The sequence below is a fragment of the Gobius niger genome, assembly GCF_951799975.1.
Source record: "Gobius niger genome assembly, chromosome: 22".
Lineage (NCBI taxonomy): Eukaryota > Metazoa > Chordata > Actinopteri > Gobiiformes > Gobiidae > Gobius > Gobius niger.
Window position 1 is genome coordinate 293,348 of NC_136873.1, and position 18,465 is coordinate 311,812.

At 43.2% G+C, this 18,465-nt stretch overlaps 2 protein-coding genes across 2 annotated transcripts in view; both read right to left on the reverse strand.

Annotated features, from left to right (window-relative positions):
• bnip3lb (BCL2 interacting protein 3 like b) overlaps positions 1–625 on the reverse strand; it is a 36,205-nt gene extending 35,580 nt beyond the window's left edge. The window contains exon 1 of the mRNA XM_079581293.1: positions 404–625. Coding sequence (XP_079437419.1) covers positions 404–455 — 52 coding nt within the window. The 5' untranslated portion in view covers positions 456–625. The remainder of the gene's footprint in view (positions 1–403) is intronic.
• A 6,814-nt stretch (positions 626–7,439) lies between these two features.
• LOC306981649 (serine/threonine-protein phosphatase 2A 55 kDa regulatory subunit B alpha isoform) overlaps positions 7,440–18,465 on the reverse strand; it is a 29,353-nt gene continuing 18,327 nt past the window's right edge. Inside the window, exons 5-10 of the mRNA XM_079581277.1 lie at positions 18,225–18,337; positions 12,893–13,070; positions 11,884–12,048; positions 11,595–11,764; positions 9,247–9,338; positions 7,440–7,806 (exon numbers count right to left, since the gene is read on the reverse strand). Coding sequence (XP_079437403.1) covers positions 7,527–7,806; positions 9,247–9,338; positions 11,595–11,764; positions 11,884–12,048; positions 12,893–13,070; positions 18,225–18,337 — 998 coding nt within the window. The 3' untranslated portion in view covers positions 7,440–7,526. The remainder of the gene's footprint in view (positions 7,807–9,246; positions 9,339–11,594; positions 11,765–11,883; positions 12,049–12,892; positions 13,071–18,224; positions 18,338–18,465) is intronic.

The following is an 18,465-nucleotide window of genomic DNA, read 5'->3' on the forward strand; positions in this document are numbered from 1 at the left end:
TTAAGTATTAGACACAAGCTCAAAGTGAAGTAAACTGTTTTAGAAAACGCGAAAGGATCAAATGTAGTTTTTCCTCCATTTTTGCTAGTTCTTCATCTCGCCTTGTTGACAAAACTTAGACCCGCCCCTTCATCTTATCCAAGCTGCTGATTGGCTTACTCGCTTGTCCATTAAACAACGACGCTGCTTGTAGCGATCCCATTGGCTCAGACAATGTCAATAACCACCCAGAACATAGCGTTCTCCCCAAATGTAGTTTCCACCGCAAAAGCAGATGTTTACGGAAAGATGGCGCTGAGAAAACACAATAAAGACCCCGTAATGAGGACTGTGACTCTTCTCGATGGTTTGCACATCGACTGACACGGTTTCAGAGCGGAGCATGTGTTAAAACGTGGCTTACCGTTCAGCTCCCCGTTGTTGTCGGTGGAGGCAGCGTTAGCAGCGGCGGACATAGTCGTGGCTGGCGCGCGGGGGGGGCGGGTTGCATATATAACAGGTTCGAGTCAGTGGCCCTTATCTGGACACATTCAGGCGTGCGCTATCGCCGTGTTTCCCGGGGGGGTGAAGCTCTTCAGGCAGAGGCTCCACCGTCTGCTCTGCTCGCTGGGTGCGCTCGCTTCGGCCGTAAAGCAGAGCAGCCACACGCCTTCCACACCTCTATAAGAAAACAGAGACAGACATGGCAGCCGTTGCCCTGGCAAATGCGGCGGCCATCTTGCAATTGCCATGTTAGCCAAACACTAAAGTAATTAAGGTTAGGGTAAGGCACCTTATTTATCAGTATATAACCGTCCTCTGCTTTTGGCCCATCCTTCAATGCCATTGGCACCCATCTCCTAATGTCAAGCCATGGTCAAAATCACCTATTGTGCATGTTTTGGGGTGACAGGCGAAACCTATGCAGAGACGCAAACTCCACACAAAAAGACCCACAATCCTGGGATTGAAATCCAGGAACTTCTTGCTGTGAGGAAAGACATGACAATAGCTACAGACGGCATCTCTGGAGTCGCCCATATATGGTCATGTTGGATAACAGTTAACGGAGAAAAATCTAAACTTTCTCTAATTATTCAAAAACTACTTTAACAAATGCTGAATTATAAATATAGTTTTCTACTAAAGAAAGAAATAACAATATGGGGAGGAGCAAAGTGGTTCAACAGCCCATAAATACATAAAAACCAGAGAATGCTAACTTGATGCTACATGTTAGCATCGGGCTAATGCTAACGGTTAGCTAGCGCAGGCTACAACTGCGGTTTTTTCACTTCTGAACAATCTGCTGTGAGAAAATATCCATATGGGCCCGATTTACACCGGACTTTATTTTTGTGATAAATAATTCATATTCCATCAGAAAATGGCTTAAATGAGTGAAAAAATGTGTTTCTCTAAAGATTCTTTTCCCCCTCGGCGAAGCCACGCCCCCTTCTATGAAGATGCCGTCTGTATCTATGCTGACGTTAACATTCATCATGATTCTATCAAGACATTTTCACATTTGTATCGTCAAACGTGGATGTTTTATCCGGACGCACAAAAGTAAATTTAACATCAAAGAAAACAGAAAACCACCAGAATAAGAGCTGTTCTTCTAAAATGTACAATCAAAACATGGCCGCCAGAGTCGGGAGAGGTTACTGTGGCAACGTCCCATCTAGTTTTATATCTGCGTTACACCTTCCCCAGCGCTGCGTGGTCTGACGGTGACGTCACGACGCAAAAGCCAGGCAGGAGCGACCGGATTACATAACAACAGAGCGATGTGCCCCCCTCCCGCTGCGACATACTGTACATGCTGATTAGTGGGCCAAGCGGTTATTTCTGACACGTTCGTATGAAGACGACGTGCACGAGCTCACGTACGCACACGCTCCAGTGTGGCACAAGACGGGAGCGCATGAGCACGAGGCGGAGAGGGGGCAGTGGAGGATGGGCTTTGAGAGAGCACATTAGATCACTCAAAGATGCACAAGTGTGAAAATGAGAAACCGTTAAAAGCATGGTGAAAAGTTCAAAGATGTGTAAATAATAATATAAATAACGGTAGGGCTGTGCAATTAATCGAAATTCGATTACGATTTCGATTACAACAGTAAACGATTACAAAATTAGCATAATCGCAAAAAATCTATTATATATATATTTTTTTTTTTCAATTTTTTTTTCTCCAAATTTTTAATTTTTGGATTTTTGTCACTTTTCTGATGGATTTTTGTCTTTTTTTTTGCTGGATTTTTGTCTTTTTTTGATGGATTTTTGTCACTTTTTTGCTGGATTTTTGTCACTTTTTTGATGGATTTTTGTCACTTTTTTGATGGATTTTTGTCACTTTTTTGATGGATTTTTGTCACTTTTTTGATGGATTTCTGTCACTTTTTTGATGGATTTTTGTCATTTTTTTAATGGATTTTTGTCACTTTTTTGATGGATTTTTGTCACTTTTTTAATGGATTTCTGTCACTTTTTAGCTGGATTTTTGTCACTTTTTTGATGGATTTTTGTCATTTTTTTAATGGATTTCTGTCACTTTTTTGATGGATTTTTGTCACTTTTTTAATGGATTTTTGTCACTTTTTTAATGGATTTCTGTCACTTTTTAGCTGGATTTTTGTCACTTTTTTGCTGGATTTTTGTCACTTTTTTGCTGGATTTTTGTCACTTTTTTGATGGATTTTTGTCTTTTTTCTGATGGATTTTTGTCACTTTTTTGATGGATTTTTGTCACTTTTTTGATGGATTTTTGTCATTTTTTGATGGATTTTTGTCACTTTTTTGATGGATTTCTGTCACTTTTTTTGATGGATTTTTGTCACTTTTTTAATGGATTTCTGTCACTTTTTTGATGGATTTTTGTCACTTTTTTGATGGATTTTTGTCACTTTTTTGATGGATTTTTGTCACTTTTTTGATGGATTTCTGTCACTTTTTTGATGGATTTCTGTCACTTTTTTTGATGGATTTCTGTCACTTTTTTTGATGGATTTCTGTCACTTTTTTTGATGGATTTTTGTCACTTTTTTGATGGATTTTTGTCACTTTTTTGATGGATTTTTGTCACTTTTTTGATGGATTTTTGTCACTTTTTTGATGGATTTTTGTCATTTTTTTAATGGATTTCTGTCACTTTTTTGATGGATTTTTGTCACTTTTTTAATGGATTTCTGTCACTTTTTTGATGGATTTTTGTCACTTTTTTGATGGATTTCTGTCACTTTTTTGATGGATTTTTGTCACTTTTTTGATGGATTTCTGTCACTTTTTTGATGGATTTTTGTCACTTTTTTGATGGATTTCTGTCACTTTTTTGATGGATTTTTGTCATTTTTTTAATGGATTTTTGTCACTTTTTTGATGGATTTTTGTCACTTTTTTAATGGATTTCTGTCACTTTTTAGCTGGATTTTTGTCACTTTTTTGCTGGATTTTTGTCACTTTTTTGCTGGATTTTTGTCACTTTTTTGATGGATTTTTTTAAAGGCAACAAATAATCGTTTGAATAATCGTGATTTCAATTATGACAAAAATAATCGTGATCATTATTTTTTCAATAATCGAGCAGCCCTAAATAACGGTCCCACTCCCATCAGTCAACCACACACATCCAAAAAGTACTTCCTTTATTATCTTCACCGTCATAGACTCAAACTCGTACATTAGAGGCTCCACCACGGAGTCGCCACACGGCTGCAAACTCTCCGCCTGCAGCCGTGTATTGTACCATCACATCACATCAGTGGCAGTCGAGTCCTGCAATAGTGTCGTTTTTTTGTTCATATTTTGATTTCAACATAGACGTTCGTTAGTTAGAAGGAGTGGTTCGTGTCCAGTGTTAAATGAAAACAGTTCTCGACAAGACAAGAAAAAAAAAGTCCCGTCTTATTTAATGTAACAGTAAAAACCGCCGGGATAATGGTCACCAATATGATATTGAGCAAAAATATAATGGATTTATTTTTTGGTCAGTTTTAAATGTAATAAGCCGAGAACACAACAGGCCAAAACAGCAGCGTCACTTTGTAGTTCAGTCTAAAAACTTCCACTCGTTTGGCTTCTGTTGCAAGTCTGACATCTATATATGATCAAATGTTTATTCCCCATCCTGTGTAATGCAGCCTTTCCACGGAGTATGAGGTAGAAATGGGGTAAACAAGGCATAGATCGCCTCAGTGTCAGCGTGTGTGACTTTTTGATATCGCTGATGTTTGATCATCTTTTCTCACAATTCAGAGTGCAATCTTACGCAACCCTCCCTTCATCACCAGCTGGTTAAATAGGCTCATTCATGACCGTTAAAGGAATAGGCCACCGTTTTTACATACTGAGATATGTTCTTACCTAGCCTTAGTCGAGTTAATATATCCCCGTCTGGTCTTTGTCCGTGCGCTCACACATACGCAGCCTCTCCCACATGTCACATAGCTCCAAAAAAGCTCACGACAGAAGCTACCAAGCTCTTCCACGTGTTCCCTATTTAAATAAAGTTACGTGAAGTGTTTTCAAGCGAAGTATATTTACACAGAAATGCAGCATGTCGATTTTATAAGCAGATAAAAAGGGGAACTATATTTTGAGGCGTAATGATAGAGGAGCACAGTGTCCGCGCAGTAACTCCTAAAGACTCCCCCGTTCACTTCCGTCTATCGTGAGCTTTTTTGTAGCTATGTGACATGTGGGAGAGGCTGCGTATGTGTGAGCGCACGGACAAAGACCAGACGGGGATATATTAACTCGGCTAAGGTGAGGTAAGAACATGTCTCAGTATGTAAAAACGGTGGCCTATTCCTTTAATCTCAGGTCAGCTGCTGTAATGCACTTTTCAAACCACCAGATGGCACAAATGCAAAGTACCAACACTGTGTGACAGTATTGATACAATCATGGAAGTATGTGAGTGCCAGTTCTCTTTGAATCAAACGCTGCAAATACACACTATTGTCTTTCAATGAGGGAATACACTGGGATGTTAAAGGCTCTGTACCAGACTTTTTTTCTCATTCAGTAAACTATATTATTAAAAAGACAAAGTTTTACCTTTATTGAACCTGGGAAGTCCCTCTGAGATTGAGAATCTCTTTTACAGGAGGTCCCGGCCCCAGAGGTGAACCTATTGTATTTTTGTGGGAGGGGAAACCTACGCAGACGCGGGGAGAACATGCAAACTCCCCTCAGAAAGGCCCTGTTCAAGTGGGACTCGAACCCGGGACCTTCCAGCTGTGAAGCACGAGCGCTAACCACTGTGCCACCGTGCTGCCCATCTGTAACAGCAGACATTTGTGAAAAAGTCAGTGTTTCAACTACAAGGTTTAATATTATTGATCCAAACACATCCCTGTGAAGAACTGAGACGCTAGAAATGCAAGCATGGATTTGAAACATATTATTCTGTCACGTATTGGACAATAAATCGATTATTGTCACAGACCTTGTACACAATAAGCCTGTGACAATGATTATCGATTTATAAAAAATATATTTACAATTTCCTTTCTCTTATTTCTGTTAATGCTTGAACAATATCATTGTATATGTTTTATAAAGCATATGTTATTACAAACCTTTAGAACAGGGGATTACTGAGATTTCAATGTATTTTTAAAGTTAGTTTCAGTGGCATCAAGTGGCCCACAATAGGTTTATTGCCGTATTTTCCTGCTTCAAAATATCAAACTTCCAATTTTAGTCATGAGAGGCCAAGACACAATTCAAAATTCAGCACTGGGCCTTTAACAACGTGTGTTATCCTGTCGTTTATTTCTCCTCCAGGTTTAATCGTTTGCCTCATGCTTCAGGTCAGGCACAACTACTATTAACATAAAACTGTTCTCCAATTAAATATTCAGGAATTCATTACTTAATTAATTGAATTCGTGAACAGGTGCAGCTTAAAGATGTTTCAAAGCCTGCGTGAACGGCTTATTACGTTCAAAACGACACGAACGGCTCTTATTCGCCACAGATTTGGCGACTCCAAATATAAATATGACAATGATAATATTTATTCACACATAAATATTTCTTGAACGTGTTTTATTAATAAACTGGGTAAACCTGAGGCACGACGTCAGAGCGGTGGAGGAGAGGAGTGTGTTTTTCATCCTTTAACCAAAACGACTGTGACGGGATGAACGGCTGAATGAAGAAAAGTCCTACAAACAAAAAGAGAAACAAAACACTACAATGGCACGAGGGGGAACAACACGACCACCACGCGGCTGGGTGTTAGAAAAATAAGTGTTTCTTGTTGATGAAGAGGGGAAACGTGGGCTGGCAACGGAAGAGAACACAAATTGGCACATAGAAAGCGTAACAATGGGGGTTTTTCCAAGCTGCGCCGTGTGCACTTAGAAAGCACGAGCTGCGGTTATTGCATGAAAGTCTAAGAGTCTGATCTGATTTTGGCTTTTGTTTTAGTCAACTCTTCACACATTGATTCTCAAACTCAGGACATCTGTGGTTCTGGACGCCATTTTAATTCTATATCATCACATTTATGCTTTAGTCGTGCATTTAACCGAGGTGTTCTTCCCGGTTTAGGTCGTCTTTAGACCCGGTTTAGTCCTGATTTGATCTTGATCTAGGTCTGGCGGTGGTTGGAAGGAGGAATATTTCGAGCTGGCGTGAAAAGTTTGAGAAGAAATATTTAGTCTTGACTTTAACCTGCCTTACTCGACCAGACCAAGGATTAACGCAGGTCGGAAAAGATTCAAATAGTCCTGGATTGGGCAAAATGAAGCCGATACTGGGAGTAAATCATGAGGCTGAAGCATACGTGAAAAGCTCTCTGATTAAAATAAATAAAATCCAAAAAGTGCATCAACCCACTGTTTGAGAAGCACTGTTTTCACATTTTAGATCAGCACACAGGAGATCATTATCAAAAACCCTCTTCAATGTACAAATGTGAGGTCATACTGAGGTCCTGTTTGAGTTCCATCACACCAAGGTTCTTCTGCTGGGGCTTTAAGTGCTTTAGACAAAACACAGAAGACAATGGTGTTAAAAATAGTTCTCAAACAGAGGCTATTAGCTGATTGGGTTTCCTCTGACTTGTAAACGCATTGAGATTTTGAAAAGTGATCCACTGTCGTCAGGTCTCGACACCTTTCGATTTGGAGGAATAAAATGGAAACTTTCAGTCTTCAATGGAGTGAACCATATCAGTAAAAGCCAAATATTGAATGAGAAATGAAACTGAGATCGATAAATGTGAAAGGAAAGCTGTGTCTTTATCCATTTAGCCCAGCCGGTTTCAACAACACACGACACAACTTGGAAAGAACCCACACGGACACTTTAAACAAGGCGGCGGGAGAGCCCCCCCCGCTGCACGTCTGCTGCACCGGGGCGACGGCCGCCTCTGTCCACACAAGGTTCAAAGTGGCAAAGTCTTGGTCGCCGCTGGCAACAGACATGGCGTTTCTTATCCCGCGGAGACCGAGCGGCCCGGGCGAGGTCCCCCAGAGATCCCGCCTCGGCCCCCGCCGCACCTAAGGAGCCGCTCAAACTGGGCTCTGCCATTAAATGACCTTGTCCTGGAATATGTAAAGGTTGTTGGTGGTTGCCACGGCGATGATGTTGTCTTGGGGGTGCCAGGCGGTGTGGAGGATCTTCTTGTTGAAGTCTAAACTGTCCACGCTGATCTCGTCCTTCTTGCGCTTGCCGCCCGCACACACCTTGCGGGGCTTGAGCACCTGCAGGGGCTTGCTGTTCTCCCGGGACGCCTCCAGGGTGACGTCCCGCCGGTGGCCGCGCTCGAACATCCGGAAGAAGTTGTTGTACGAGCCGGTCATCACCACACTGACAACAGAACATGGGAGAACATGTGTGAGAGGTGTTCACAGGCTTCAGAAGACATGGAAAGGAGAGACTGTTTGATGGGGCATGACTATAGTGGAGCTTTGAGAAACTCGGTAACACAGGCTTGTAAAGTGCAATACAAGTGATTGTTATAGTTCTGACATCCCGAAGAGCGCCGGGTTCTAAGTACGTACTGCTGGTCCAGGGACCTGCTCCTCTTCTCTACAATCAGAAAAAACCTTGATATTCACCATTTCATTGGAGCAATAAGATGGTAAGAGAAAAGGCTGGGGGAGATATTTTAACAATATAAAGAAGTATATTTTGGCCTAGAGCTGCACAAAGCATCACCAACTTGTTAATGCAATATATTTATATATTATATAAATCCACATCACAAAAAGACAATATGAAGCAAATTTACTGAGGTTTTCCACTGACAATAATGTGTCTTTTTTTGCAACCTGAAGACATGTATTTAGTTTTAGTCAAGATTGACCAAATTTAGCTCCATTTTAGCCTCATTTCTTGTTTTTAAAATCCAGTGTCATAATCGTCATTAGCTGCAGAGCTAGTTTTCAACTGTTGTCCCTGGTGGATAATGCCAATGCTGACACATTTACAGACATGTTCATTAATGTATCCTGTCAAATAACCTAGAAAAATGTAATAAATACAAGTAAATGCTCCTCTGTCTCCGCACACACCCTGATGAAGCCGACACGTGTGCTTTTTAATGTTTCTGGCCCATTAATAAAGCCTTTCTACTTCTGCACAACACGAGTGCATGGACCTGATCTTTCTCTGCAGTTAAATACATCTTTGTCTTTCACACTATTCCAGGAAAAAACTAAGTTCTTGCAATTTAGTTTAAATTTGAAAGGGAACAGATCTGTAGCTCCTAAATTCACATGTTGAGGACGCTTCAGCAACTCAGCTGACCTCACCCAGTGAAGACACTTGTTGGAAAGGTTTTTGTTTGTTTACTTTATTGTCCCCGTAGGGAAATGTGTCTCTGCATTTAACCCATCCTTCGATGCCGCTGGGGCGACCCGTAAGGAGCAGGAGCAGGGACCCGTCTCCATGATGTGGAGCCAGGCTGATGGTCAGAATCACCCGGCTGGAGGATTCACCTATTGCACATGTTTTTAGTGGTAGGGGAAACCGGAGTACCCGGAGTAAACCTACGCAGACACGGGGAGAACATGCAAACTCCACACAGAAAGGCCCCGTCCTGGCGGGAAACGAACCCAGGACCTTCTAGCTGTGAAGCGGAGGCGCTACTGTGCCTCAAGAGATGGTGTTGTTTTTTCATCTTCATAAAATATATTGAATCAATTACACAGACTTACGTAGGAGGAACAAAGATAACTGACCAACAGCATAATAATAGCATAATAATACGTGCAGATGTTTGACAGCTGTTGGAGGCGCCCTCACCTGTCGTCGCCGTTCCAGCAGCACTCGAACTTGTCGAAGATGCAGTCGTTCTCGTAGAGTGAGCAGAGTTTGCTCCTCAGATACTCGTGAACCTGAGAGCACACATTTATACACACTGTTAACTACATGTACTCAGCACTAACACCGAGTGTGAAGGACGCCCTCTAGTGGCCACACAGGTCACTCACATACATGTACTCACCACTAACACCGAGTGTGAAGGACGCCCTCTAGTGGCCACACAGGTCACTCACATACATGTACTCACCACTAACACCAAGTGTGAAGGACGGCCTCTAGTGGCCACACACTCACATACATGTACTCAGCACTAACACGCCATGGAAGCTGCTGAACCAAGTGTGAAGGACGCCCTCTAGTGGCCACACACTCACATACATGTACTCAGCACTAACACGCCATGGAAGCTGCTGAACCAAGTGTGAAGGACGCCCTCTAGTGGCCACACAGGTCACTCACATACATGTACTCAGCACTAACACGCCATGGAAGCTGCTGAACCAAGTGTGAAGGATGCCCTCTAGTGGCCACACACTCACATACATGTACTCAGCACTAACACGCCATGGAAGCTGCTGAACCAAGTGTGAAGGACGGCCTCTAGTGGCCACACACTCACATACATGTACTCAGCACTAACACGCCATGGAAGCTGCTGAACCAAGTGTGAAGGACGCCCTCTAGTGGCCACACACTCACATACATGTACTCAGCACTAACACGCCATGGAAGCTGCTGAACCAAGTGTGAAGGACGCCCTCTAGTGGCCACACACTCACATACATGTACTCAGCACTAACACGCCATGGAAGCTGCTGAACCAAGTGTGAAGGACGGCCTCTAGTGGCCACACACTCACATACATGTACTCAGCACTAACACGCCATGGAAGCTGCTGAACCAAGTGTGAAGGACGCCCTCTAGTGGCCACACACTCACATACATGTACTCAGCACTAACACGCCATGGAAGCTGCTGAACCAAGTGTGAAGGACGCCCTCTAGTGGCCACACACTCACATACATGTACTCAGCACTAACACGCCATGGAAGCTGCTGAACCAAGTGTGAAGGACGCCCTCTAGTGGCCACACACTCACATACATGTACTCAGCACTAACACGCCATGGAAGCTGCTGAACCAAGTGTGAAGGACGCCCTCTAGTGGCCACACACTCACATACATGTACTCAGCACTAACACGCCATGGAAGCTGCTGAACCAAGTGTGAAGGACGCCCTCTAGTGGCCACACAGGGCACTCACATACATGTACTCAGCACTAACACGCCATGGAAGCTGCTGAACCAAGTGTGAAGGATGCCCTCTAGTGGCCACACACTCACATACATGTACTCAGCACTAACACGCCATGGAAGCTGCTGAACCAAGTGTGAAGGACGCCCTCTAGTGGCCACACACTCACATACATGTACTCAGCACTAACACGCCATGGAAGCTGCTGAACCAAGTGTGAAGGACGCCCTCTAGTGGCCACACACTCACATACATGTACTCAGCACTAACACGCCATGGAAGCTGCTGAACCAAGTGTGAAGGATGCCCTCTAGTGGCCACACAGGGCACTCACATACATGTACTCAGCACTAACACGCAGCATGAACCAAGTGTGAAGGACGCCCTCTAGTGGCCGCACAGGTCACTCACAGACAGCACTAATGTCAGTCACCAGCCCTGGGACTACGGATGGGACAGGTTTTTACCAACGTCATTCATAATTTCTCTTATTGATCCGGTTCTTTATCGATTCTGTTATAGAAATAAAATGGACCATATAATATGTGCCTGCATCTGGTAGTTTTTAATTAAACAGGGCAAATAAACTGCCATCTTTCAACATAAACTTCCTCAGACAAAGCATTTAAAAAGCTATTGTAAAATAGTTATTAAGCCTCGACACTGCTTTAGTTTGTTTTTACACAGGACTTATTTTAGCCAAAAGAGAAAGCAGTCGACTTCAGAGAGAATTGTCCGTTTTGACGATGCAACATAGAAATAGCTGATCACACCAGCCACACAAAAGGAGACATTAACTAAGCGTGCTTAAGTGTGCTTCTTTAGCCAGCCTGGAAGTGAAGGAGCCTGAACTAGACAAATAAGATTCACATCATCCCAATACTACTGGGTTAGCATATCCTATACCAAATAAATATCAATACAGACAAATTATAGAGTTATTTTCACAACAAAATATGACCCAAATAAGTCAGTTAAGTTGTAACCACTAAAACACTGGACGTAACTGCGATAAGTTGTGCTATCGTGATGCACAAACAGCTGCATCCTGTGCGTATGTTCTGCTACAGACCTGGTACGTCTCCACAGGCCTGTTCTCCATGTTCAGGTCCCAGATCTTGACCGACAGGTAGTCCCGGGTCATCATGTAGCGACCGTTATGACTGAACTTCACGTCTGAGATGGACGAGATGATCTCAGAGAAGAACGAGCGGTTACTGGGGTCCTCTGGCTCTTCGAACACTGCAAAACACAGTGGAAAGTAGTTTCTTTGGAAGCACATGTGGGGGGAAACAGAGATATTTGAAGCTTTTGCTGGAGATTAGATCATAGACAGGCATAGTGTTAATAGTGCATGTTACATTTGGAGTGCTTGTCGCAGAGCGCAGACGCCCTCATGTCGCACAGGCGGATGGTGCCTTTGCTGCTGCTGTACACAAACGTGTTGCACTGATGCGGGTGGAACTCGGCGGCCGTGATCACCTCCGTCAGCTCCTCCATGTTGGCAGGTTTGATGTCAACGATGTCTGAGGGGAGGAGTTAGAGAACAAGCAGCACGGAGCAGCTTCAACAGATACACAGCATGCAAACATTACAGTCAGTGTTGAAACTACTGGGGTCTCCCACACTTAAATTCATTTATCTTTTTCTCAGACAGAGCGGAATTCTCCATTATTGTAATTTCTGGGAGAGACTTTCTGCATCATGCCACACTGATGAGAAAGAATTGCTGTTGCAGTCCAAATATTATGAACTCAGCTATAAATGACAACACCTCCACATAGCTTAGAAAGGTTTGAAAACGTGCTCAAGGTAGACATGTAATCCCTGTGCCCTGGGGGGGCTGAGAGAGCTTTGTTTACAGCGTGTTTTTCTCTATAGTCGCTCGTCTAAACCGCTCACTCTTAACCTCTTCACCAACGCCAAAACTGAACAGATTCTCTCCAGTTTGGCTTTGCCCAAATCTGAGAGCTTCTTGAAAAATGTGTCAAAATAGCAACAAAAGAGCGACAAAAAATAATAATTAAATAGATGAAAAAGTGGACAAAAGCCACAAAAGAGCAACTGAAAAGTGACGAAAAAGCGACAAAAATGCAACAAGAAAAAACTGGCCTATACCTTTAAGATTAAGGTAAAGCTGAACCGTAAGGCGGGCTGTGGGGGCAAGAGATTAGTTATAAAGGGTGAACATAAAAGGGTTTTGATGAGGAAGATCTTTCAGCCACATTATCAAAGAACTTTATTTACCCAACTTCTATAAATAAGAGTCAGATGGACTGACTTTCCCAAAGAATAAGCTGAGATCAGATTGATGAACTATAAACAGTTGTATCATCTAGTACGCTGAGCCCTCTGAGTGTGTTAGGATACTGAAGCTGCGGTCGGTGATCTCCAAGTGCCACAGGTTGACGCGCAGGTCGTCTGCAGACAGGTAGGTCTCGTTGTCGCTGTTGACAGAGATGGAGTTGATGTGGTAGGTGTGAGCGTTGGCAAACACTCTGCGAGGGCTGGCCTCCACCATCAGGTCCATGGGGATCAGCACAGGGACCTACAGGACAGACAACACGCCGTTTCACAGTTACACAAAAAAGAGCACATGAAAATACTTGTACACTGAAAACAAGAAGTCAGACATGTGACCAGAGTAGAAAGTTGGTCAGAGCCACAGGGAACGCAATTTGAGCACCTAAATATCAAAAGAGTCCAGTAAAGCTGTACAGACTCGAACATGGGATGTCCCAGCTCAGGATTACTCAAACTAGAGTGAGTCAAACTTCAATTTAGATTTGAAATGATTCATTAAAATATGGGCACTAAACGTCAATGTAAGTATACTATTCTTCCAAAAAGTAAAGCAACAGGTAGGCCTGTCATGATAACAAAATCCAAAGATCGATATATCGGGGGTGGGAAAATATCGCGATACACAATATTATCACAATGAAAACAAAACACTTTGGGTACAAAATTAAACCAAAATTGTGAACATACAATGATAAATATTGAACCTGAAAATGTATTGTTTATTGACATTATCTTCCTGACGCAATAATTGCTATATCGGCTTATCACTCGGTAAGTAAAATACAATGACAAGGACATTCTCTGTAAATACAGAAGAATGTCCGACATCACAGCGCTAAGAGAGCGGAGAAGCCTCTGCCTGCCTGTGCGTAACACATCGGCCACATCGCACAAGTATCCAGACCAGCACTGCTCTAGGAGAGAGGCGGGGTGTAAACAAAACACTGCACTACAGAGCTTTGCCAACGCCTACACTTTCTGTCAACTTTATGGCAGAGCAAGAGGGACTCGTGTGAAAACACTTGGAGTTAAATGAACGGAGAGAATAACATTAACGCACACTGCAGGTATGTCCAACATGAGAGAGAACTGTCATAACGAAATGAAACAAGCCGCCCAGTCTGTGTGTCAGAGCCAATCAAGCTGCTGTTAGCAAGAGGAGCGCGACCGCTTTAGCTACTTGAACCCAAAGACAAGAGTACTTCGGCCTACATCTCACTGTTCCACACCGTTCAAAAGCCAGAGAAACGCAGCAACAACCAGGCAACACGTTCCCAAAAAACAGAAAAGCTGCTTCACTCCGACAGCCATGCGGGCAGGTTATTTTGAAAAGAAAACAAAAGACATTGAGTACTCTATTTGCATTAATGTACTGTATTACCTGAATCCATACATTTAATATACATTTAATTCTAACCTTGTTTAATTTAACACAGAAGTGAGTTTTTTAAATGTATTTATTTATCTATTTGACAGGGACATTGCACAGACCAGAGATGCTACAAGCTCATTTACATCTGTGGTCCCTGAGCAGAGGCAAAGTGACAGCAGGTTTACACAGTGGACAATGAGAGTCCGTTCACAATATAAAACACATATAAAGCACTGGCAAAGGGATCACATCAACACTCAGATGCAACATTTACAGTATTCACACATGCAATTACAATTATGTAGTTTTTTTTTTTTTTACTTGTACCTTATATTTTGAACACTACCCCCGTGCTAATAATCTGACCGTCTTTCAAACTTCTTCAGGTTAAGTTTGAACTGTTTCAAGGTGTAGTTAATGGCAACGAGTTCCACATCCTGCAGCTTTTACAGAGAAACAATCCTGTCCAAAAGTAGATGATCTAAAGTTCACAGAACAGTCTCCCCTGGAGGAGCTCGCGTTGTTCTACGTCCTGCCTCGTCACAAGACTTCACTCTCAGGGGCTGTGGGGCCAAATCATCAAGAATGATACACTAAACTGACACTTGAAAACAAAATAAACTTTTCAAACGTTAATAATTTATATTTCTTCACGATCTTGACGATGTTTACGGTGAATCATCGTAGGGCTGGGCGATATGGACGATATATACGAGTATTTTTATTGAAAACTCACTATAAAAACGTAAACAAAAACACGGTATAAAAACATTTAAATATAAAAATGTCTTAAATAAAAATAGCCGATAAAATAAAGGTCAATCTCTTTCTGAGGGCAGCATTTATATATAAAGAGAAAACAAAATAAAGTGCTCAGTTTAAGATAAACATTTTTAAACATCAGCTTAAGATCACCGGTTTCTTTTAACTTATCTGAACAGTCTCAACCAGTTGTACAAGAAAAAGACCATCAAAACTTTGTGCAAGAAACACCAGCCTGTCGACGGCATCCGGCTTCAGAGATGCTCTGGGAGGTCACGATGCTGCCACTGCCCTGAAGCAAGCATTACAGCGCAAACTTGAACTATACTGATATGTTTCCATATCTCATTTACAAACATACTTGTATATCTTAAATATCCATATATATCCAGAGCCAGTGCCTAAGCAAAACTCCACACCCAACAGTATTGCCCTACAGTAGCATCCCATGGCTATTCGACAAAGAGCTAATCCATTTACAGTCAAACACAGTTCCACTGCGCAGTAATGCAGGGCAGAAGTGGAACATAATGAGCTCAATTCAGGCCCCTCCCCTCTGTGTGAGAACCACTAACCACTAAGCCACTGTGAGACTGGGATTTAGGACAACTACTCGTCCATTTCCCCCACTTTTGAAAATGTAAATAGCAAATGGTCCCATTCTCTCACCTCTGGTCCCTGACCCACAGATTGGGAACCGCTGATTTAAAACCAACTGAAACCTGCACCTGACGGTTGTCTTGCCACAGAGAATTAGCCTGTGAGTCGCCCTGTTTGTTATAGATTGTGCACATTCAGAGAACCAGAGTTACTGTAAGTAACTGTGCCCATGAGAACCGTGAGGTTTAAACCACGGACACGGCTTTACTCTCGTCTATTCGGCAAACTACTGTCCTGGTGCTCCGCTAGCAACAACAAGAAGAGAGTTTAAATGAGTGTGTGGATGATGCAGCCCCGAGTCCACAGAGTCAAGATGAGAACAGGTGAATGTGAAGAGGTGAAACAAGCCCCGGGAGACAGACGGCCGAGCGGGACACGAGCGGAGACGCACTTGCGCTTTGGAAGTGACAAGGGGAAGGCGGTCGGTCTCTCCTGCTCCATTGGGTTTTATATGTGGCCAAGTAGGCGGAGAGTGAGAGCGCGCTGTGTCAGAGAGCCTGTCCCAGGAACAACGTGTTGATTAAGCAGTGAAACAACACCGTAGTTCGACAGATGTGGGGCCCTTCGCACCATGCGTAGTTTGCGTGTAGGATAAAACGTCTCTGGATAGACCTCACAGCCCTAAATCACAATTAACGGTATTTTCACCATTAATATTAATACACCGCATTCCAAATTATTATGCAAATTGCATCTCAGTGTCAAAAAGGTAAAAAGGGTTTTCAAAGAAACTCATGGATGGTATCGTGTCTCAGGGCTCCTTGAATCACTAACATTAATCTCAGAGACCTGGGATAAGTAGTTTTCAGGTAAGCCCAGTTAAGGAAAAAACTACTGAAAAAGGACGTTCCGCATTATTAAGCAGACCATCATTTTCAAGCAACATGGGAAAGAAAAAGGGTCTCTCTGCTGATGATAAGCATGAAATAGATGAATGCCTTGGTCGCCTCCCACGGGAGGTGTTCCAGGCATGTCCTAGTGGGACAAGGCCTCGTGGAAGACCCAGAACACGGTGGTGGGACTATGTCTCCGAGCTGGCCTGGTGTCGCCTCCGGGTCCCCCCAGAACACCTCCTCCAGCTGTTCTGGGTCCCCCCAGAACAGCTGGAGGAGGTGTGTGTGGATCGGGAAGTCTGGGCATCTCTGCTGAGACTGCTGCCCCCGCGACCCGGCCCCGGATAAAGCGGAAGAAAATGGATGGATGGATGGATGGCCTTGGTCTAGGTATAAAAAACCTTCGATATTTCATGAAAGATTAAGCGTAATCATGGTACTGGTAAGAGATTTGTGGCTGATTCAGAGCACACTCCGGTTTGTGCTGATAAAGGCACAATGAGGACGGTTTCTGCCAGACAAATATATCAGATTAAGAGAACAGCTGCTACAAAGCAGCAAACAGGTATTTGAAGCTGCTGGTGCCTCTGGAGTCTCCCGAACATCAAGTTGTAGGACCCTCCAGAGGCTGCAGTTGTGCATAAACCTTCTATCCGGCCTCCCCTAAACTGTTAATTGAAGCTGATGAACAGAAACGGCTGCAGTGGCTCAGAAACAGTCTTGTTCACTGATGAGGCCGTGTAGCCCTGGATGGTCAAATCAATGGAGTAGTGGATGGAGGTGAATGGTCACAATGTCCCAGCAAGGCTGTGACGTCAGTAAGGAGGGGGCGGAGTCATGTTTTAGGCCAGAATCATGAGGAGAGAGCTGGTCGGCACCTTTAGGATCTCTGAAGAAGAGCTGTGCTTTCCCGAACAAAATCATCTTCATCATGACAACGCCCCATGTCCTGCTGTAAAGAAAACCTCTGCATCACTGGCTACTATGGGCATAAAAGGAGAGAAACTCATGATGTGGACCCCCTCCTCCCCTGACCTCAACCCAATTGAGAACCTTTGGAGCCTCAACAAGAAAAACATGTATGAGGGGGGGAGGCAGTTTTCATCCAAACAGCAGCTCTGGGAGGTTATTCTAACATCCTGCAAACAAATCCAAGCAGAAACTCTCCAAAAACTCTAAAGTTTAATGGATTTAATCATTTTGAAGCTGCCATCAAATACGGCATGAACAGACTAGTCGACTTCTGCGTAAGAGTCAACCTCATTTTTACAGAGTCGACTAGTCGTGTGTTTATCTCTGTCTTTTCTTTTCTGCCTCTGCTCCACAAAAGTCCATTGTCCAAAAACGGTCTCTCTTCCTTGATTCAGTTATTGATGTACTTGCTCCGTTAGCTTCCAAAACTTTTACATTGCCACATCTGCTGCGTCTTTTTCTGTTCACTTCCTCAAACAGCAGTGCGTGTTTCTGACAGGAAGGGGCGTGGCATCACGATGGTGGCTCTCCATCGCGATACCCTAGCACCAATGTATCGGAATAAGATGTTTTCAATTAAACTTGGCTTGTGTGTAGCACACACAGATGATGCATCAAAGACAAAGACACCCAGCACCTGTGCAAACTTGTTTTAACCACAAATAAGCTCCCATACAACATTCCTCTGCAACACATTGTGCAATTCCTATCAATAGGAGTGAAGTGTTCAGTCTAAATATAAGCCAATTGATCTGTGGGCCTGTAGCTGTTGTGTAATGCCATCTGCTGCAGCCCTTACCCTGAGTGATGTGAGGGAGTTGGGGTCTTTGTACCGACCATCCTCCTCCTTCAGGTTATAGCCCTCTGGTCGCCTGTCCCGCTCACTGATCTTCCACAATTTAATAGTCTTATCTGCAAATAGAACACAGACTTCATTTAGAACATTCAAAAGAGGAGCGGAGTGCAAGGAGACATCGTATACACACACACACACATATATGTATATATATATATATTTTAACGTTTGAAACATCCTTGAG